Below are 23705 nucleotides of genomic sequence, written 5' to 3' on the forward strand. Positions count from 1 at the left end.
AAAGTCAAAGGAAAAGTACATAGTAAAGCCCTGTCTAAAACACAACACAACAACACACACACACACAAAAAAATAGAACTAGATTTCAATGATTTCTAGTTTTCTGAGATATGCCAAGATTCCTTTGAGAATACAAATGAAAGAACAAGTCCCATCATATGTTATTCTTGACAGTAAAGAGAAAAACTAAGAGAAAAACTTAGAAAAGTCTTAGGACTTTAATCCATTTAACTGCTATGCCATTCATCTAATTATGGATTTGTCATTATTTGCATATGTGTGTCATGTCCTCCACTTACTATTATATCATTCATCACCACATAGTAACAAACATTTTCATTACTGTGTCAGAATTTCTTAGAAGTATAAAGCATCTCAAAACTGGTGCTTTTTAAAAATGGTGTTCCACGCCTACCCTAAGCCAAAGGAATCAGAATCTTTGGTGAAAAGGGACAATCTAGCTGATTCTTCTTTCTTTGCAATAAACCTGGAAAGCCATTGCTCTAGATCAGTGTCAGCAAACTATGGTCCAAAGGTCAAATTTGTCCAGGTTGCAATTTATTCTGTTTGTTTTTATCATGTGTACACATGCACACACGCATGTGTGTTACCCATACTGATGTCAGATATCAACTTTGGTGTTATTCCTTATTCCTCACCTTTTTTGAGACAAGATTTCTCCCTGGCCCAGGGTTTGCTCATTAGGCTAGATGTGCTTTGCCAGTGGGCCCAGTGCTGGGATGATACACACAGGACAACCCACCTAGGTTTTTTACTTGGGGCTGTCAAAACTCAGGTCCTCATGGTGCTACATCACCAACCACTTTATTAACTGGACCATTTCTTCAACCTTGCCCAATTGTCTGCTTTTACACATATGGTTTTATTGGAACATAGCCATATTCATTTGTTTCCCTACTAGGACTGCTTTTGCATTACAGCTATAGACTAGTATACAGCCATAACAAAGATTTATTGCCTGTAGAGCCCCATTTTATTAATTGTTATCTGGACTTTTCATAGACGTTTGCAGCCCCTGCTCTAGACACTACATTTTATTCCAGAGCAACTTAAACACCAAAGGATGCTGGTATCTAAAAGATATTGTGCTGCGGTCTCAAGCTCAACTGAATCAATCTTTAGCAAGTTTTGCAACTTGCTTTGGAAAAGCTATCTTTTAAGAACTTTAAGAGGGACTGGAGGAGAAGGCTCAGTGGTTAAGACCTCTTGCTATTCTTCTAGAGAACCCAAGTTCAGTCCCCAACACCCTCTTCTGAACTCCACAGGCATGCATACTCACAAGGCAGGCACGCGCACACACACACACACACACTAAAAACCAAAAACAAACACATCATTGAAGTTCAAACAACAGCTACTTTAAAAAAAAAATCCCTTCATGTTATACTGTACTCACACGTATACATCTGCCTACATATACATTACTGGCTATATCCCACACAACAGAGAACAGGAGAGACAGATGGTGGTGGCCCACGCCTTTAATCACAGTGCCTGGGAGGCAGAATTTGAGGCCAGCCTGTTCTACAGAGCAAGTTCCAGGACAGACAGGGCTAAACCAAACCAAAAAACCCAATCTTTGGGGGGAGGGGAAGAGGTGGAGAGTGAGAACATGAGGTTTGGGTGTTTGTTTGTTTGTTTGTTTTTGAGACTGTGATCTCAATATTATATATCCTAAGTCTACTCATTTTCCTCCCACTTTGATTAACTTCATTTTTTTATATATTCCATTTTATAGGAAAATACACTAAATTTTCATTTTCTCTTCGTCTGTTGATGAAAAACTAGGCTGATTTCAATTCTTTGCTATAATTAAAAAAACAAAACAAAACAAAAAGCAGCAACACACAGAAGAGTACAAATATCTCTATGATAGGGTATTAATGAAGTCCCTTAAGTAGGTGCCCAGGAGTGAAATAGGTGGGTGAACTTTCCAAACTGATTTCCATAGTGGCTGTATTAATTTGTACCCCTAGCAACAGTGAATAAAGGTTCCTTTCTCTCCCCACATCCTAACATTTAGTGTCAGATTTATTAATGATAGCTATTCTGATTAGCATGAGGAGTGTCTCAAAGGAGTTTTAACTTGCATCTCCCTGATGGCTAGGAATACCGAACACTTTTAAAATACTCACTGGCCATTTGGGTTTCTTTTTTGAAAACTATTCAATCCATTTGCCCGTTGGTTGGCTGGCAGTTTCATTTCCTTTCATTCCTGCGATTATTTGTTAAATTCTGCATATTAGCTCCATGTCTGCAGTGCTGCTGTAACACTGTCCCCCATTCTGTCTATGGGTCCTGCTGATGGGTTCCTCTGCTGTACAGACATCTTTAGTTTTCATGTAGACCCATCTGTTGGTACTTGGGGTTAGTTCCTGTGCTTTTGGTATTCTGCTTGAAAAGTTGTTGCTTACTCCAGCGTCTTGAAGGTATCACCTGTGTTTCCTTCTAAAACTTTTAGTGTTTCAGGTTTAAATTCTGATCCATTCTGAATTGATTTTTATACAGGAAGATACAAGTCCAATTTCATTCTTCTGTGAATAGAATACCAGTTTTACCAACAGCATTTGTTGAATACGCTGTCTTTTTATTCAATGTATGTTTCTGCCTTTGTCAAAAATTAAGGAGTTGCGATTCTGATGTTTTACTTATAGGTTCTGTTCTATTCCACTGGTCTTTCTGTCCGTTTTTATGCCAGTACCAGGCTCTTTATCACTGTAGCTGCATAGTCTAAAAGTAATGCACTGTAACACCCCCAGCGCTGTCCTTATTTCTTAGGATTGCTTTAGCTATCTGTAGTCTTTCTGGTTTCATATGAACTACTGTATTGTTTTTCTACCCTTGTGACATGGAAATTTTGACAGGCATTGCATTACTCTATAAATTAGTTGGGGTACTGTAAACATTTTCATCATATTAATTTCTGCCCATCCAAGAACGTGGAATATTTCTCCATCAACTAGAATCTTCAGTGATTTCCTTTTTCAATATTATTAAGATTTCCCAGCTGGGCGTGGTGGCGTACGCCTTTAATCCCAGCACTTGGGAGCCAGAGGCAGGAGGATCACTGTGAGTTCAAGGCCAGCCTGGTCTACAAAGCCAGTCCAGGACATCCAAGGCTACACAGAGAAACCCTGTCTCGAAAAAACTTAAAAAAAAAAAAAAAAAAGAAAGAAAGAAAGAATTAAGTGAAAAGCAGAGTACAGTGACACACACCTTTAATCAGTGTACTTGGGAGGCAGAGACAGGTGGATCTCTGGGAGTTAGAGGCCAGCCTGGTCTACAGAGAGAGTTTCTAGATAGAGAGGGGTACACAGAGAAACCTTGTCTGGAAAAACAAGCAAAAAGAATTAAGTGAGATTGTATGATCTCAGAAAGAAAAAAATCATGTTCTCTCTTATATGCAGAATCAATCAAATATGTGTATGTGTAAACAAATGCATGTGTGGGTACAGCATATAGCATGAAAAAAAGAGAATAAGAAAGGCTAAATATAAGGTGATGAGGAAGGGATAAATGTAACAGGCATGAGCTATGGAAAAAAGGATATAAAGCTAATTGTTTTTCTAGTTCTAACTTTGTCATGATTTTTTGGGTTTGGGTAGTTTTTAAATGTATAAACTATATTTGACACTGAAAGTAAATTTGTGATGCCCCAATAGCTTCCATTCCAAATGTCTATTCTAACTGTATTCTACCCCTGAGAATAGAATGTTAAAGGAGCCAGCGAAATCACCCATCAGGAACTAGAGGTATACCTTACCATTACTGCACTACATTTCTATTGCTGCTTTGTTATTAATAAGAAAACTAAAAAAAAAAAAAAAAAAAAAAAAAAAGCATACTTTAGTTACAAGTATGATTCTGGCTGGGCGCAATGGCGCACGCCTGTATTCTCAGCACTCAGGAAGCAAAGGCAGGTGGATTTCTGTGAGTTCAAGGCCAGCCCCATCTACAAAGTAAGTCCAGGATAGCCAAGGCTACACAGAGAAACCGTCCCTCAAAACAACAACATCAACATAAAGTATGATGCTAGGGCTGGGGAGATGGTTTATTTGGCAAAGTGTCTGCCACATAAGCATGAGACTCTTAGTATGGATCCCAAGACTCACATAAAACCTAGGTGTGGCAGCTGTGTGCCTATAACCCCAGTGCTGGGAGGCAGTGAAGACGGCAGGTGCTTGGAGCTTTTTTGCTCTGCCAATCTAGTAATCTGTGAGCTATAGGGCCAGGAAGAGGCCATATCTCAAAATCAAGGTGAGAACAGCTGAAGAAGACACCCAACTCAGGCCTGCAAGCTGGGGGGGGGGGGGGGGGGGGGGGGCGGACGGACATGCGTGAGCGCACACACACAATACAACATAAGTTTTTAAAATATTCATCTCTGTACTATTTTCTTTGATATTATTAGAAATTCAAGAATGAGGAAACACTACAGTTCTGTGTCTTGTTAGCTCAAGGAAAATGGAGCAGGATTTCGAATGTTAAGGAAACAGCATGGTCCTGTCACTGTTGGCAGTGTCATCTCAGCAATCTAGGTGGGCAGTCCTCAGGTAAATAAGGCAGTGTGATGGATGCAGTCGTGACTGCTTTGTCCAGAGGCTTAGGAGATGCCAGTTCCCCAGGAGGGTTCATGGGAGGTAAACAGATAAGAGGGCTATGTCAATTTCACAGCTCTTTGGTTTCCAAAAGGTGTTAAGTGTTGTGCTGGGAACAGGCATTGAATTGCCTCTGCCTCAGCAAAAAGACACCTCACTTCTTCACCTCCTTCCCTGAAGGAATAACTTTTCCTCTCTTTTTAAAATGTTTTTCCTAGCCTTATAAGCTTTATTATTAAAGACAACTTGAAAATAAATAAAAACATCACAGACCCAAATGACACAGACCCAAAGTCTAACCAACTCAATGACAGTGCTCCAACCAGCCTTTCACTCTTACAAAGTTTGCAGCAGAAAAGTTTAAAAGTCCAGTGTTTGCAAGTGCAATTGATTTCTTTCTTTCTTTTTATTTTTATTTATTTATTTATTTATTTTGGGTTTTTGAGACAGAGTTTCTCTGTGTAGCCTTGACTGTCCTGGACTCTCTTTCTAGCCAGTGCTGGCCTCGAACTCAGAACTCACATCGATCTGCCTACCTCTGACCTCTGCTCCCAAGGGCTGGGATTAAAGGTATGCAATCACCACCTGGCGTGCAGTCGATTTCTCTGCAGGGTGCAACAGGAATAAATCCTGCATAGCTGCTGGAATTATTTTTATAGAGCATGGCTCAGAGTTCTGAATTATTCCTGGGTTGTTAGTATCTGCTACTTGGGGAAAAAAAATAAATACTGGTAACTGTTGCTGCAGGAACACTGAAATCACTTCTTTTTGTTGTTGTTTTTTGTTTGTTTTTCAAGACCGGATTTCTCTGTATAACAGTCCTGGCTGTCCTGGAACTCTCTCTGTAGATCAGGCTGGCCTTGAACTCAGAAATCTGCCCGCCTTTGCCTCCTGAATGCTGAGATTAAAGGAGTGCATCACTACACCCAGTGAAATCATGCTTTTAAGACACCATGAAAACACCCAAGAGCCAATGGACAAGGAAAGGTGATACTTTGTCCTTCCTTCTCTTTTGTTGTTGTTGTCATTGTTGCTGGGGGGTAGGGGGAGGGGAAGGAGCGGTTCAAGACAAGGCTTCTCTGTTTAACAGAGCCCTGGTTGTCCTGAACTCTCTTGAGGCTGGTGTAGAACTCAGATCATCCTGCCTCTGCCTCCCCAGTGCTAGGGCAATGGACCAGGAAACGTTTACCCATGGAGGGTGCTATCATCAGAGGTCATCCAGTAGTAGCTGTTCCCTCAAAGAAGTTCAGTTGTGACAAATAAACTGCATTTAAAACAAAAAACAAACTGAAGCCTGAGGTTGATAATTCTTTTTAAGAACATTTGGAAAATTTAAATTACTGAAAGCTACATATTTCATGTTTTTTTTTAGTTAAAATGTAAAAGGATCATAGATAACAGTTAGCTCAACAGTACCTGATTTACGGACCCAGTTTGATTTTAATTATATAATTTGTGCTGAAATAGGCATTTCAATGAACAGTTAGCAATCATAACCTTTTATTATTATCCTTTAAAATTCTTTCAAACTTTTATGTCCTATAAAATTTACCTTCATACATAATCAGTACTTGAATTTGTAAACTAACTATTTTGTGTATATGTTTCTTTTTTAGGCACTTTTACTGTAATTGAAATAGTTAACGTTTTCAGAGACTCTCATCCATGAGTACTATCTTTGCATCACTTTTGCTCTTCTCCTTTCAACCCCTCCTGTGACCCCCCCCCATCCCTCTCAAACCCTTGACTTCTTCTTTATTTTTATGTGTGCCAAATAATTTTAACAATAATCTTACAAAATCAAGTACTTGTAACAAAGAAATTGGCAAAGAGGAGAAGTATCCTTTGCTAAGTTATTCATACCTTCATGCTCAACATAAAAAAAGAGGTGTAGCTTGTCTTGAGAGCCCCTGGCTTGCATGAGATCCTGAGTTTGACTTCATAAAAATTAAAGCAGCTACAGTAATCAAGGCAGAGGTAATTTGTTCAAAGTAAACACATAAGTTAATAAAAAGGCTAGGGAGTAAAAACTATGGACACACACATACATGGTTAAGTCATTTTTGCTAAATATGGGAAGGAAAACTAAACGAAGAAAATGTAATCTGTTCAGCAAAATGGTTGCTCAAAATATTAAGAGATCCATATGAAAAAAAGTCTGATTTTATCATATATAAAAGTGAACCCACATACAACTTCTAGAAGAAGGAATGCATAGAAAGCCTTTTACTTTAGGGTTGGGAAAAATTTCTAAGATTCAAAACCAAAAAACATGATTTATTAAAACAAAAATGCTGGTCAGAAGGCAGAGAACAACTACAGGCTGAGAAAATATAAAATAATACTTGATAATGAATCTGCATCCAGAAGGTAGAATATATAAGGAACTCTTAAAACTCCAACATCTGTGTACCAAAAACCAGAGTGAAATAAAACAGCAAACCATGTAATCAAGAAAAATATTTTAAGTCATATTGGGTATGGGTAAATATTCCAAATACATAAAGAACTACCACAACTAAACAGCAAGCAACCTAAATAAAACATAGGGGATGAATTGCAACAGATGACTTGTGTGTGTGTGTGTGTGTGTGTGTGTGTGTGTGTGTGTATTTTTGAGACAGGGTTTCTCTATGTAGTCTTGGTTGTCCTGGACTCGCTTTGTAGACCAGGCTGGTCTCAAACTCAGAGATCTGCCTGATTCTGTCTCCTGAGTGCTGGGATTACAGGCATGCACCACCACATCCAGCTCAGATGACTTTTTTTTTTTTTCTTCTTCCTTTTTTGGTTTTTCTAGACAGGGTTTTTCTGTGTAGCCCCAGCTGTCCTGGACTCACTTTGTAGATCAGGCTGGCCCCGAACTCACAGAGATCCGTATGCCTCTGCCTCCCGACACTTTTTTAAACTTAATTTTTCTGACGAATTTTTTTGTTATGCATATGTGACATCTTAAAAAAAACTAACAGCAATCGAATGGGCAAAAGATCTGAACACATATGTGCCAGTTATCTGTCAACTAGACAAAAATTCTCTGGGAAAAGGAACCTCAGTTGGAAAAAAATGCCACCATCAGATTGGGCTGCTGGCAGTCTGTGGGGGCGTTCTCTTGATTACTGATTGATTGTGGGAGGACCTAGACCTGGGGAGGTCTGGCCTATATTGTATAAGAAAACAAGTTGATGGTGGTGGCCCACACCTTTAACCCAGCACTCCAAAGGCAGAGGCAGGTGGATTAGAAACCCTGTCTGGAAAACAACTACAAAGAGCAAGTTGATTATTGTAGTAAATAAAGATATAGCTAATAATATCTTAAAATTTTATTTATTTATTTACTTTATATCTTTGTCATAGCTCCATCCCTCCTCACCTCCCAGTCCCACCCCCCTCCCCCAGGCCTCAGAAAAGGGAAGGAGGCCCATTCCAGCTCATCAAGCTGCATCTTCCCCGGTGGCCTGGCAAGACAGTTCCACCGGGGTGGGGGTGGGGGGCTATGATGCCAACAGAGTCCATGTCAGAAAGTCCCGCTCTTATTACTAGAGGACACACATGAAGCCTGAGATGCCCATGTTTATTACTAGAAGCCTATCATTATTACAGCAGTTTCATTTAACCTGCTATCAAAAAATAAAAGAGACAGACACTTGACAGATTTTTTTTGATAAGCCTTACTTTACCTGGGGCTGGGCAGATCTTAAGTCCCTAAACTACCATTACCTCTGAGCCCCACACTCCATGCCAATTGCTCTAATAATTTCTCTCTGGGCTACTTCCCATCCCATAAATACTTGCTTATGCTTTCCATCTGGGCCACCCCTCTCCACACTAAACCTTAGGGATAACTAACTCCTGGCCACATGTTTCTTTTCCCATCGCATGGCGACTCTGCTCCCTTCTTTCCTCTATCTGTCTCTCCTTCCCATCATCCTTCTGTGCCCGAAGCCTGCTAATCATAGCTACGCCTCTCACCTCGGCCCTACCCAGGCTTCAGGATTTTTTAATTAATCAATCAACAAGGACAGGTGTGCCTGAGAATGTGCTTGTCTAGACAGCAACCAGATCTCAGGGAGCAAGATAATTAACAACTAAATACAAACACCAGGCCATGCTGTTACAGTTGAGCAAGCCATGAGGAGCAAGCCAGTAAGCAGCATTCCTGTACAGTCTGACTCTAGGTTCCTGCTGTCTTCCCTCGGTGATAAATCTTTTGTGTGTGTGTGTGTGTGTGTGTGTGTGTGTGTGTGTGTGTGTGCGCACGCGCGCGTATGAGACGGGGGGGGGGGGGGGGGTGGCGGGGAGAGGGACAGAGGGAGAGAGCAGAACATGTAACCCAAAGAAACTAGTTGGTTTTAGTCATGGTGTTTGGATGGAAATATGGAAGGAAAGTACAACAATACTTAAAAACAAAAAACAAAAAAACAGGCACTGGGTTCAATCCCCAGGATCACTGGGCACTTGTGGGAGAATAGAGAATGAAGGTGTGTATTAGTTAGCTATCACTGGCAAAATACCGGAGAAGAATCAGCTTAATAGAAGGGGGAGTGGTTTATTTTGGCTTAGGTATAAAAAAGAATACAGTCTAGCATAGTGGCAGGAGTGTAAGGCAGCTGGTGGTCTTTTCAGTCAGAAAGTGGAAAGAGACCATGTGCTCCACAAGATGCCTCCTTTTCATTAAGTCCTAGGACTCCCATATTCGGGGAGGGTCATCTCCCCTCAGTTACACCTGTCTACAGATAGGCCTCACTTTGTGTCCTGGAAGATTACAATCCATTCAACTTGGCAATGAAGACTAATCACTACCAGGTGCTCAGCATTAATCCAGAGATGTGCAAACTGAAAGAGCTACCGTGGGGTACTTACTACTAGACAGCTATTAGGCTGGCAGAACTCAACGTTAAGACTGACAACATGAGGAGTTGATGAGAAGACTGACTCTCATACACTGCTGCTGAGAAGCCACATTCAGTCTGCTAATTTCCTATAAAATTAGCAGCTAGCCTAAAACCCACTGCCATCCCATTTCTATTTACATTACAAAATGTCATATACTAAAGCAGATATATTCATAGTAAACAAAACTGCAAACAACCTAAACATACCACAACTGTAAGATGAGTGACTATTATATATTCATACAATGGGGTGGAATTTAATAATAACCAAGAACTACATACTAATACAAGTCACATTATGAAGAGGTCTCAAAACATATTAATCTAAGTATACAAAGTCAGTCTCAAGAAGCTGCTTATTTCATGAGTCCATTTATATGACATCTCAGAAAAGGTCCACGTTTAAGAAGACAAATCAGTGGCTCAATGCAGAGAGTAAGGGGACAGAGTTGATTACAAAGGGGTCTGAAGTAAAGTTTTAAGGTAATGAAGTCACTCTGCATTTTAAATGTGACTATATCAAAACTCAGAACCAGATGAGTATGAATTTACCATTATGCAAATTATACCAAGAAAAATTATAAAGGTATTAAGAAATAAGAAAATAAATATAATAAATAAAATGCTACCAAGCCATTATATCACAGTGAAGCAAGAGAAGACATAAGGTATAAAATTATTTTATGTTTCATACATATCTGTTTAGACATGCTACCTAATTAAGCACAATTCAAACAGGAAGCCATATTTCAGCTTTACAAATTGAAAGCTAGGTTACATATCATTGAAATGATTCTTCATTTAGTGAGACAGAAAAAGGTCAACCATACCCTGCCCGAAACCACTTGATTTCAATAATTAACTGACTTCATCACAATGTGCAGATTCAAACACTCATGAGATAATCAAAAGTAGTGTCCAGGAACATGATTTCCCCACCCCCACTTGTCAACGTCTCAGGAACAATCAGCGTGGGGTATGTACCATATAGTTAAATACTCCTAAGCTGGAGACTCATGTGTAGAGTCAGCACTGCTCAAAGGGAGAAAAGAGGGGAATTTAAGGAGCCATATTTGAACAGATAAAGCATAAATTGGTGCCATTAGCCCATTTTATTTTACTTAATTTTTATTTTTTGAGACAAGGCTTCTTTCTCTACATAGCCCTGGCCATCCTGGAACTTGATATGTATTACAGATTGGCCTTGCACTCACAGAGATGCACCTGCCTCTGCCCCCTAGTGCTAAGGTTAAAGGGGGTGTGGTGTGGTGTGTGTGTCTGTGTGTGTGTGTGTGTGTGTGTGTTGCCTGCAGAGGCCAGAAGAGGGACCCTTTGGAGATGGAGTTGCAGACAGTTGTGAGCAACTCAACATGGGTACCAGGAATAAAACTTGAGTCCCTCTGAAGAGCAGGCACTATTTCCTGCTGAGCCATGTTTCCAGCTGGTAGCCCCATTTAAAATATGTAAACACCATGGTTTACAAAACAAGTTATGTCCCCATTTCTTTTTTTTTTTTTTTGGTTTTTCGAGACAGGGTTTCTCTGTGTAGCCTTGGCTGTCCTGGACTCACTTTGTAGACCAGGCTGGCCTCGAACTCACAGCGATCCGCCTGCCTCTGCCTCCCGAGTGCTGGGATTAAAGGTGTGCACCACCACGCCCAGCTTTATGTCCCCATTTCTAAAGCAACAGGAAAGCAGAATTAAAATTCAGACCAATCTGATTGCACTGTGTTTATTAATAATATTTTCCTGGCCATCTGCAATTGTTCAGATTGTACATGCTTTAAATGAACAATTATCTTTCACGAATGCCCACACACATGCACATGCATGCGTACACACTGCTGCATAGCTAGGATAGCCTTGAATTTCTGATCCTCCTGTCTCTCTTTCGGAGGGCCAGGATTTCACTAATTAGAGTTTAGTGTGATCTGGGGATGGAACACAGGGCTTCCTGCATGCCACAACCACGAACACTATAATCTGTGCTACAACCTAAGCCCTCTTTCAAGATTTTATTAAGAACATAACTTGGGAGCCGGGCAATGGTGGCACACACCTTTAATCCCACCACTTGGGAGGCAGAAGCAGGCAGATCACTGTGAGTTCGAGGCCAGCCTGGTCGACAAAGCAAGTCCAGGACAGTCAAAGCTACACAGAAACCCTATCTCAAAAAAACAAAACAAAACAAACAAACAAAAAAGAAAGTAACTTGGTTAACCTCAAGCATACAAACATGTGAATACAACCAGTCTATAATGTTTAATTTTTTATCTGATCATTCAAAAGTCTAAGCAACAAATCACTTAGTTTGGGAGATAAAAATAGCAAATATATAAGAAATAACCAAAGGATATGTGAAAAAGTAATCATGCTCACTTCTGACCTTAATGAAGACTTTATTATAAATCTAATTTTAAACAAAAGAATATAGAAAACATTTCCCCTTTCTTTGGCTTCCTGACATCTGGCTTTCCTCTATTGTTTTCAAAGCTGCCAGTATCCTGAATTATAACACTGATTATTTACTGCAGCAGAAACTCACCCTGTGAAGCGTCACTGTGTGCTGTTCCCATATCGCTGTTTCCTCCATTGCTGTGCTCTGATAAAGGAAAAGAAAACAAAGTATTTACCTTTTTTAAAAAAATAAGGCTTCAATAAAGTAAAGGAAAGCATTCTGGAAACAATTCAGCACAATAAAATACCAAGACTTGTACTGTTAATATTAAAAATATTCTGGAAAACACTTAGCAACTATGAAAGGGTTGTTTGTTTCTGTTTTAAGAGATAGGAGACCACATGCAGGAACTTCCTTTGTTTTTAACTTAATTTGGACAGATGCTGCTCTACATCGAATGCAAACAGAAATCGGGTTTCAACTAGCTAATTCAGCAATTTTATGCTTCACATCAGACAGACCAGAGTAAAAAGTTGCCACAGTTCTAAAATATCTCAGTGGACATTTAAGAGCATTTTTCATGTTGCGTGAAACAAGAAAAGGGAAAAATACCTCTGAACTCAGTATTTGTAAATACACAGTCCAGAAAAACAGATTTAGCGCGTCTGATAGGTTAAAGTCACAAGCACTACTGCTCTATCCAGTTTCAGTTTTTCATAATCACTTCCTCTAACTTCATTTATAGCCATACAGAAAATCGTTTTCATGTTACACATTTCACAAACGTGCATCTACAAAGCATTAAAACAAGAGTCCCAGCCAGGCATGGTGGCGCACGCCTGTAATCCCAGCACTCAGGAGGCAGAGGCAGGTGGGTCTCTGTGAGTTCGAGGCCAGCCCGGTCTACAAAGGGAGTCCAGGACAGCCAAGGCTACACAGAGAAACCCTGTCTCAAAAAAACAAAAAACAAAAAACAAAAAAAACAAAAAAAAAAAAAGGAAAAGAGAAAGTCCCAAGCCCCTAAAACAATAGAGGCTCCAGTGTAGATCCTACAGACCACAGGGCAGCTGAGTTTTACCACCCACCATTAGTCTCTCATGGAGATAATAAATGATCTAAAAGTTGAAAGTTGAACACAAACAAAGAATTTAAAAACAGATTTCCTTTGAATTGGGTTTTAATTGCTCTTGGTGGTTTTAAAGTAATTCAGGCCCTCTTAGGAAGTCGCTTTTTAATAAACCGGGGTACCTAACATGTATTTATTTCTAAAAAACATTTTTCATAGTTATCATAATGTAGGGTGAAAAGCAACAGTGGTATGCAAACGTCCTCAGGACATCCCTCATCAGCTGGTCTATAAATGCACCTTTCACAAGTGAGATCTGCTTCTGTTACACGTTATCAGTAGCATCACAAGACTGTACATCAAGGTGCCAGAGGCCTATTTCTCTTTTCCCACAGCAATTTTAATTGAAGAATAACGTCGCCTGAGAAAATGAACCCCTATAAAGAAAGCCTGCTTCCCTAAATTCAAAGCAACTAGATTGACTTTCCTCCCAAATGAATAAGGGAGGAGAAAGGATCTCTCTGTTCACTCCCATAGATAAAAACTGCCAACCCTACCTGCTTTTGTTTCAATCTTTCAATCATGAGCAGCAAAACTTTCTTTTAATGAAACTCCCCTGGAAACAAAGCTGGTTTGTTTTTGTAACAAAAACTGACCAGATTTTAAAAACAAACACACACACACAGAGAGAGAGAGAGAGAGAGAGAGAGAGAGAGAGAGAGAGAGAGAGAGAGAGAGAGAGACAGACAGACAGAGACAGAGAGAGACAGAGAGATAGACAGAGAGACAGAGCGACACAGACACACAGAGAGACAGAAGACAGACAGACAAAACAACAAAGTGCATAAACCCTCCTTCATCCACGTTGAGTCAGTAATGGTGATGAGTAGACGTATTAAACACCAACAGTTGAACTAAAACACACATAATAAAGTGTCTACAATAAATCCAGTCTGTGCAATCGCCGCTGACATTAACAATGAGAACTGCTTGCACAGCTCTAAACTGCTTTTTCCCTGGGTCCACTTTGCTAACTAGAAGCAGGGCTTTTGACCTTGTAATCCCGTCCCTATCAGTCCAACTTGTAAATGAAATGACAGCTGGTACTGTCCTTGGTGACTATCTTATGAAAAGTGTGTGGCTCTCCACGTGGGTGTGATGATCACATATTTACACTGTTAGGCAAAGGAAAGCACATTATAAACAGCTTGGGTGTTGTCAAATCTAATTTTGTTTAAGTGTAAGTCCAGAGAAGGTTGAAAAGATACGAAAAAGGTTCACATTGATCAGCTTGAAATAAAGGAACTGTGGGTGGTATTTCTCATCAGGTGTTTTATCTTTTTCCACTTTTTCTACTCACAATAAGGTGACAACATATTTCAAAGTACATTCACATTCCATTGTTACTTGAAGTTTCAAAATTTTGTTTCTAGTTGGACTTTTTGTTTTAAAGGTTTCATTTATTAAATTATGAAAATGATTGCTTATGAGTGAGAACTGGGTCCTCTAGAACAGGGAGGGCAGCCTCTGGAAGAATACCTAATCTACGAGAGCCTCTGAGGAGAAACAGAAGCCGGGCTGGGAAGGCTTACGCTCACTGTTAAGTCCCAGTGCTCATCTACTGCTCTACAAACCTAATTTTCATGCTATGAACGTATTCATCTTCTAAAAAATGAATCCCTGTAAAGCCTGCACAAGTGCCTCTGGCAAATCACACCAGTCCCATCCTAAAAGTGTGTAGGCTTGTACAAAATTAAGGAGCAGGACATCAATCCACTAAGCATGATGATCCTGCTTCTAGTATTATCTATTAACTCTGCAAGACAGACAGAAAATGAGCTAGTCCAGCAATAAGACCAGCACCCAAATCTGTTATGAATTAGAAATGAGATCTTAGTTTGCCTCACCTATAAGACCAGGCAGTTAGATTGAATTATCTCAAGGAAAAAGGTCTTCCCAGCTATAAAGGTCTATTTGTTAAAATACACTAAAGAATAGGTCATAAATTCAATAATTAGCAACAAAAGCGACTGTAATCCTAGGTTGCTGTATTAGTTTTGCACAACTTCTAGTCGGCATCAACTGACTAGAATCATAATTTCTAAAGATGCAAAAGCTGTTATTTCAGAATCTGCCAAGAGTTTGTTTGGTTTCTTTGTTCTAAGCTCCAGCTGGCAAATACACTACTCAGATCACCAAATCTGAAGGGCTTCCGGCCAACTCTAGATCCTAAATCTAGCTACTTTCATCATCCTTTAGGCCAATTACAAATGGGAGAAAGTCAGAAGAGTTGAACTGACAAGAAAGCTCATTTTCCTATGACTAAATAGTACTATCTGTGAAAGAGAGAGGGTTAAACCAAGAAACACAGATCTCCAGACACATGACATGTATTGTGATGTAACACTGGTAACTTTAAACTCAATAGAAAAGCACTAATAAACTTTAGAATCAGCTGGGTGTGGTGGTATACATCTTTAATGGCAGCACTTGGGAGGCAGACGCAGGCAGATCTCTTTAAGTTCAAGGCAAGCCTGGTCTATAGAGCGAGTTCCAGGATAGCCAGAGCTACACGGAGAAACCCTGTCTTGAAAAACAAAAACAATTGAACAGTAAAATCAGAATTCATTCTGAGGCCCGTGAACCGAGGGCAGATTTAAGGCAGAAAGATCAGCTGAAGCAAAGCTAATGTGAGAAGGAAGTGGCAGTGGCGGGACCTTAATCTCAGCCCTGGGAGGCACAGAAGAACCCTGAGTTCACGTCAGGCCTGTTCTCCAGAGTGAGCTCCACAGCAGCCAGAGACACACAGAGACATTCTATCCTGAAAACACAGAACAAGGCAAACGGCAGCTCTGAAAGGGCAGTCAACAATTACATATGTGGTCTCAGACATGCTTAACTTGAAGATCCAGGGTATACATGTTTGAAGATAACACTGAGAGCCAGAGTAGATACTAATCTAAGAGTTATCAATCAGCAAGACTCTAGAACAGAAACCAACATCTAGTTACAAAGGACGACGATGACCCTATAGACTACAACTATTTTGGGGGAAAGAAAGGAAAAACAAAGTAAACTTGAGAAACTGCTAGGGAGAAAGCATGAGAACCAATGAAGCTAATATAAAACATTAGTTACTGCCAAAGAAGACCTAAAATACAAAAACTGAACATCTCTCAAGCTAAGATCAATATACTTTATTATCTAACAATCACAAAAGAACAAAATCTCCATGTGCCTTAAAAATGTTAGATACTAAATATATGCCTAGAAAATCATAGTTAAACACCTAAACAGTTTCTACGTGGCTCCCAGTCCTCCATTTGGAGAATCAAGTCATCCTGCTCTTTCTGGGCTCCTTTTGGGAGCAACTCCACTACCTAAGCTGCTCCCAGTTTCCCTAGAGCACTATTGTTTGTTGGTTTGTTTTTAATCTTGTTTCGTGTTTTATTTTTTGTTGTTGTTGTTAGCTTTTTATTCTATCTAAAGTAAAACACAAGACTCCTTCTTGGGGTGACGCTGAGTCAGGAACTAAGTATAGTGACAGACCCTGACCCTGTGTGAATTTCAAGTATACAAGTGTCGTGCTCTAACCAGTGTGCTACAAGTGAGGTACAAAGCCAAGGGACACACTGTGTGCTCACGGGTAGCTGGCGGCATAAGGTGGTAACATCTAAAGGGCACCACTTAAACTCTCAAAACTTAGACGCCAAGAGCTGGTGCAGGAAGATCAACCTGCAGTTCATGGAGTGAGATACTGAAGGGACTCTCTGAGCAGCCAGGGACTCAACAAAATTCAGAAATAGAAGAAAAAACCAAGCCGTTAGATGTAGGAATTCAAGCAGCTTATATTAAAGCCAGCACTCAGTGGCCATAGGATAAAAGTGTCAGTAGAAATTATGTAGCAAATGAGCACAGCCATGTCAGAAATGTGTGAGAAGGCAGACTGCAGCAAGGGAAATCAGTATCTTTATGAATACATTATTTCAGAACATAATAGTTTAAAGAAAATCAAGTAGAAAAATAAAAAGATGCCAACTTTATAAAAGGAAAGCGAATTTACCTGTTCATAGGGAAAGGGTGGGCATTAGAATCATATATTTAAATTTTTGTACTTGTCAACCAGGCATGGTGGTGCACACCTTTAATCCCAGCACTCAGGAGGCAGAGGCAGGTGGATCTCTGTGAGTTCGAGGCCAGCCTGGTCTACAAAGTGACTCCAGAACAGCCAAGGCTACACAGAGAAACCCTGTCTCGAAAAAACAAAAAACAAAAACAAAATTTTTGTACTTGTCAAAGTGAACAAACACATAAATTGTATAACCCACAAAACAACACTGATTTTAAATTAAGCAGACAAAAATAGTTTACTCTCTTGGAAGCCAGGATAGTTACCCTTGCACATAGGCCCAGAAGTTGAAAGAAACTTCTAGATATTGTTAAGATTCCTTCTTACTCCAGAGCTAAGCAAAGAAGTGTATTCAATTTGAAAATTATGTTATTTACACCTATGATCTATCTACTTACTTTAATGTACTGCTAAAAATACTTCAGAATGCTGGGTGTGGTGGCGCACGCCTTTAAACCCAGCGCGAGGCAGGGGCAGGCGGATCTCTGTGAGTTCAAGGCCAGCCTGGTCTACACAGTGAGCCCAGGACAGCCAGGGCTACAAAGAAACCATCTCTTGAAAAACAACAACAAAACAAACACACGCATACTACTGATCTTCACAATTCTAGTAGGTGTTATTGTTCTCTTGTACAGTGAAGGATCCAGGGTTAATTCACTTGCTGCAGTTAGCCACATCTGGTTATAATTCTAATATGTGCACATTTAACTGCTCCTGTGTTCTAGATGAACATCAGCTGAACATGGTATGTGTTAGGCGAGTCTTAGACTGGGTAAGCAGCATGACTCGTGAGAGCTGGAGGCAGGGCACTACTGTACTCATGAGAGCTGGAGGCAGGGCACTACTGTACTTGTTGGAAGCTGCAGTGAAGGAAGCAGCTATTGTAGCTCCAGCTGGTTTTTTTCTGGGGTCAGGCAAGCCAAATTTTCCAGTTTTTCATAACAGGTTGTAAACCTGTTATTTTGACATAAATGCCTTGATTTAAAACTAGCAAGCTCAATTAATTTTGTTTTATCTTCTTATTGTGAAACATTTTATCAGTGTATAAATGTGCATAAAGCAAATGTACATAAAGCACATGCCCATGTAAACATTGCATACCTGTAACCAGGCTTGATTCTGTACAGCAAAAGGACTTTTTTAAAAAGTCATGGAATAATCGTCAGGTTCTTTCACCTACTGCGTTTGGCGTCTAAGTTTTGAATTTGGGGAGAATGTATCTACCATTAGTTGCTGTCTCGCCTATTTAAAAGGGAACAGGAGTAGAAAATGCCAACAGTATCCAGCTCAGGTAGTTGTGCACTCAACAGACCCAAGCCCATCGTTAAGTTATTAGACCGACACATCTTTTTTATCTGGGCATGCTGTGGCACATGCTTTTAATTCCAGCACTGGAGAGGCAGGTGGATCTCTGTGAGTTCAAGGCAGCCTGGTCTACAAAGTGAGTCCAGGACAGCCAGGGCTGTTCTTACACAGAGAAACTCTGTCTTGAAAAAACAACAACAAAACACAAAGACACATCTTTTTAAAACATTGTTAATGGTGGCCATTTTAATTTTGGAGAAGGGCACATAGGGACTATGGTTGAGCATAATTCTGTATCAAGTTTAGTCTGTGAAAAGTAGACTCAATTCGGCAGGTTATTTTTTAGTTTCAGAAAAGGTGCTTGGGCTTCTGATATACTTATGAAAACTATGTATTTTAGCATTAAGAGCTACAGTCCTGGTTGGCAGGTTAGGCAATAGAGGCTCTGAAGTAATTACAAATCCAGTGTAAACAACTCAGTTTGGATATCCACCTTAGTGGGGAGTGGCTGACTAGCAAGTCTCTCGGTTTGCACCTCTGGCTGCCTCATGTGTTCAATCTGTACTGGCTACCATTTACTATCTTCTCCCTTTACACATGCAGCATACACACTAATTCTCTTTGGAGTTCTACAGTGGTTTTCTAAAGAATACCTTAGTCCCTGTTTTTCCAAAATAAGAACCTTTTTTATTCTTTGACACTTTCATAGATGTATATAATGTATCTTGATCAGAGTCAGCTCAAATCTCCCTACCTTCAACGACCCCACACTCTTTTAATTCATTGAGCCCAGTTAGTGCTGCCTGTATATGTGCACATAGGTTTGAGGGCATTTGACAGGGTGAGGGTAACATATCAGTGACCACACCTCCCCAGAAAAATCACTTCCTCTCCTTCAGCACCCAATAGCTAGCTCCTCAGCTAAGGGTGGAGCCTCATGAGCCCCTCTCCCCATCCATGCAGGGTCCTGTGCTGCAAATAACAGCAGCTGCAGAGACAGCATTTCAGTGTGCCTCCTGGTCCTCTCGCTTTTAACTTTCTTGTACCCCTATTCCATGGTCCTGTGCCTTAGAAGTAATCTTTTCAGAATCTTAAGTGTTATGATTAGTTCTCTTCCACTTCCAAAACACACACAAACATTCACTCACCCTAAAACCTTTTGTATTTATTGGCTTTAGGTAGTAAAAGATCAAAATTGGTAATCAAAACTGTTAGAAGATTATTTGGCGTTGTCTACTTGAATGACCTCATCTTTTATCTTTCTCTTTGCTCTTTGTTGATGGACTTTTGCTTTCCTTTACTCACTTATTAAAGTCTGTGTGTGTGTGTGTGTGTGTGTGTGTGTGTGTGTGTGTGTGTGTTTGATGTGGTTGCTCACGGAGACCAGAAGAGGGTATCAGATCCCATGGAGCTGAAGTTACAGGTGGTTACGAGCTACTCGATATGGGTGTTAGGAGGCAAACGGTGGTCCTTAGAAAGAGGTGTGAGCATGCTTGCTTAGCCTGTGTGGCACCCTTCCAGACCCTCTTCAGCTCTGCCATGCACTTCCTGCCAGCGTTCTCCTTGCTCCTCTTAGGTCACTGGTTTTCCTTCCTGTAGTGCTTATTTAAGCCCACAGTTACATACCAAACCCCGAAGTGTTTGGCTGTCTGTGTCTCCCACTGGAGTGTAACCTCGGGGAGAAGCATGGCCATGTTGGTTGTGACTGGTTATTGCAGCACTTAGTACAGTATCATAGCACATCATAAATCCAGGCCTTTTTGAACGAGTGGAGCCACACTTCCTGCTAGGGATCAGGCTCTTGATTAGAGTGCTTCCTGTGCCTGGGATGTGCTCACGCCCATGCCTTACTCATCTCGCACTGGTTTCCTTTTTCCTCAAGAGACTGTCCTAAGCCTAGACTCTAGGGCAGAGCTGAGGAGTGTTATGGTGTCACTCCACCGCCTAGAGCTCACACTTAATTGTCTGCTGCCTATTTAATAAAGAGTTAACTTTTTTACACTGCCACACACTCACTGGTTGTCTTGGGCAGTCTTTTAGAATGCTCCTGTAGGACACTTGCTTATCTCTAAGACTTCCTCTACTCCTGTTCTGGGAAAAAGGCAGCTGCTCAAGTAACTAGCCCAGGGACATTCTGAGTGCTAGCTGGGTCATGGTAGCAGCACTCTGGTTTCAGTCTTTTCAGATTTTTTTTTTTTTTTTTTTTGGTGGAAAACATTTCAAATGGAAATTATGATCAATCTCCCATATTCACATTTCAGTACAGATACCAATTAATAAGTCCACTATCATGTAGCCCAGGCTGGTCTTTTTGTTGTTGTTGGGGATTTTTGTTGTTATTGTTTTGTTTTGTTTTTTGAGACAGGGTTTCTCTGTGAAGCCTTGGCTGTCCTGGACTGGCTTTGTACACCAGGCTGGCCTGGAACTCAGAGATCGGCCTGCCTCTGCCTCCCTCAATGCTAAGGTTAAAGGTGTGTGCCACCATACTGGGCCTGGCCTAGGCTGGTCACTCCTCATATACTTGTAGCTGTCTTGAACTGTTCTTCATGCCTTCCCTTAAGTGCTGAGATCAAAGGCATAGGCCACCACACCTGGTTTTATAAGTAGTATCAAAGTCTGAGATTTTTGTAGTTGTTGCTTAGATAGATCAGTCCTTCTTTCTTTAATTGCTTGTCTAGATTTTCTTTATTCACTAGATGTCACCAGATAATTGTGCTTAAAGTATTGTTATTTAATGTTTCATTAGCTGGAATAGCTAAGAAAACTTCTTTCATGTACTGTCTGGCTACCCAGTGATACTGTTTGGTTAAAAATAAACACTAAGAATAAACACTTAGACCCTTACCAGTATTAAAAAAAGATAGACAAATGGGCAAATTATGTATATTTGATTTGCTTTTATCAATTCCATTACTACTTATCAAATATCTGCCTCCTGAGTGCTGAGATTAAAGGTATGTGCCACTACTGCCTGGCCGCAGAATATATTTTCAATGCCCACTCGTTTCTAATTTTATAGGCAATACAGCATCAGTATAGTATAATTTTGTTTGACTCAATAGTCCAGTACAATTAAAAAGTAAATCAGTAAATAAATCTTCTAAACTCCTTTTCATGATACTACAGGAAAAGATTTACATTATATTTTGAAAGACAGATTTGTTTTTTCATTTTTGTCTACAATACATAGTTCTGTTTATTGGAGATTTCAGTGATCTTACCAGAGTCAATTAAGGGGACACCCACTGTGGATTTAAGATTTAATCATAAAATATTCTCAAAACTAAAACTAACCAAAAGTAGCTTTCACACAACTGTAAGAATTCGAACAGGTAGATAATCTGTTTAGATAATATTGTTGCACAGTAATCAACCACTACAAAATCACAACTTAAACTACTTTTCTCCCCCCAAAGGGGCGCGAAGTCTTCCTGCAATAAAAGGCTATGAAGGCAGGCTAGGAGCAGTGGCACATTCTGCCCTCAGGAGACTAAGGCAGAAGAACAATGGGTTCAAAATCAGTCTGGGCTACACAGTAACATCTTGCTGCAGGCAGACAAGAAAGGCGTGGGGGAGCCTGCCTGCAACCCAAGCACTTGGGAGGCTGATAAAGGAGGCTCACCGTGCCGGGCCCAATGGTGCACGCCTTTAATCCCAGCACTCGGGAGGCAGAGGCAGGCGGATCGTTCTGAGTTTGAGGCCAGTCTGGTCTACAAAATGAGTCCAGGACAGCCAAGGCTACACAGAGAAACCCTGTCTCGAAAAACAAAACAAACAAAAAAAAAAAAAGGAGGATCACAGTATTTTGCTAAAGCAGCCACAAAGTTTTAGAGATATGTTTATAGGATTTTACCATCTGGTAAAATTATAAAGAAAGTCACCAGACATGCTTTTTTAGGATAGGAGATTCTGGCCCAGAAATGGCACATTTGGGACCAGCATTTATCACTGCACACAGTATTTTACTTGCTGTCTACTCTCACTATTATAGCACTCACCAATACAGAGATACACTTACTGCTAACACTCCAGCCCTCATCACAATGCCTAGTAGTAACGGATGCGCAGCAGGTATCTGATGAATAAAAAAGTTTTTAAAATCCAGACTGCTAGATGCTTTGCAACATGCTAGACCCTAAACATAAGTAGTAACAGGAAACGCCTGCCTATCTTTCATGCCAATACAGTCACAGAGTGGCACACAAGTAAATTCTAATTACCTTATGTTTCTAGCTCAGATACCAAACATGCACAAAACATTTCCACAGATTTATCGATACAAATGCTTTAAAAATTAACAAGGAAAAATGCAGAAACTGTTAGATATACTTTAGCTAACTCCTTAACCCTACCCTCCCTAAAAAAAAAAAAAGAAAGAAAGAAAGAAAGAAAGAAAAACTTACAGTAGAATGCTGTTGTTGTTTTAGGTTTGTTTGTTTGTTCTAGGATTTATTCATTTTATTTTAGGTGTGAGTATCTTGCCTATATGTGTGTGCACCACATGCATTCTTGGTACCCAAAGAGGTCAGAAGGGGCCATCAGACGCTCTGGAACTAGTGTTGTAGAGGGCTATGCCCTAGCATGTGGGTGCTAGGAATCAAATATGGGTCCTCTACAAGAGCAAAAAAAGTGTGTTTTGTTTGTTTGTTCGAGATAGGTTTTCTCTGTGTTATAGGCCTAGCTGTCTTAGACATCTTTTTGTAAACCAGTCTGGCCTTGAACTCACAGAGATCTGCCTGCCTCTGCGTCCTGAGTGCTGGGATTAAAAGACTATGACACTATGCCAGGCTGCAGCAGCAAGTGTTCTTAACCACAGAGCCATCTCTCCAGGCCTTGTGCTATTTATTTTGAGTGTAACTTTAACTGCATCCCAAACACTGTGTCTGCCTCACCTTCTATGGTACTCTTCTTTATAATTTTACCACTTCTGCACCCTACCCATATGTCTCTAAAACTTTCTAAAAATGCGGTTGCTTTGGCTAAATATTGTTTGCGCTCCTCCTCTATCAGCCTCCCAAGTGTTCAGATTTTAGTAATGTACCCCCACTCCTACCCTCTGCATACAGCAAGGAAGGTGCTGCTGCACAGTTCAGGCTGACTTCTACCATGGTGTGTAACCTAGACTGATTTTGAATTTGTGTCATGTGGTGCATGGACTTGAGTGTACTGGGGCCTAACTATGTAGCTGTCAAAGCAGGACATCAGCTTTCTTTCTCTATCATTCTCTACCTTACTGCCCTGAGCGGTGTCTCTACTGAGGCAGAAACTGGCTATTTAGACACAGCATATTTCCAAGAACT

The 23705-nt window shown here is 40.4% G+C and overlaps 1 protein-coding gene across 6 annotated transcripts in view; it reads right to left on the reverse strand.

The window, feature by feature from the left end:
- The window catches only part of Tjp1 (tight junction protein 1), a 233071-nt gene that overhangs the window by 58290 nt on the left and 151076 nt on the right, over positions 1-23705 (reverse strand). For all 6 annotated transcript variants that reach the window (XM_051148682.1, XM_051148684.1, XM_051148683.1 and 3 more), the window contains exon 2: positions 12053-12109. In XM_051148682.1, coding sequence (XP_051004639.1) covers positions 12053-12100 — 48 coding nt within the window. In that variant the 5' untranslated portion in view covers positions 12101-12109. The remainder of the gene's footprint in view (positions 1-12052; positions 12110-23705) is intronic.

The sequence above is a fragment of the Acomys russatus genome, chromosome 7 (assembly GCF_903995435.1).
Source record: "Acomys russatus chromosome 7, mAcoRus1.1, whole genome shotgun sequence".
Lineage (NCBI taxonomy): Eukaryota > Metazoa > Chordata > Mammalia > Rodentia > Muridae > Acomys > Acomys russatus.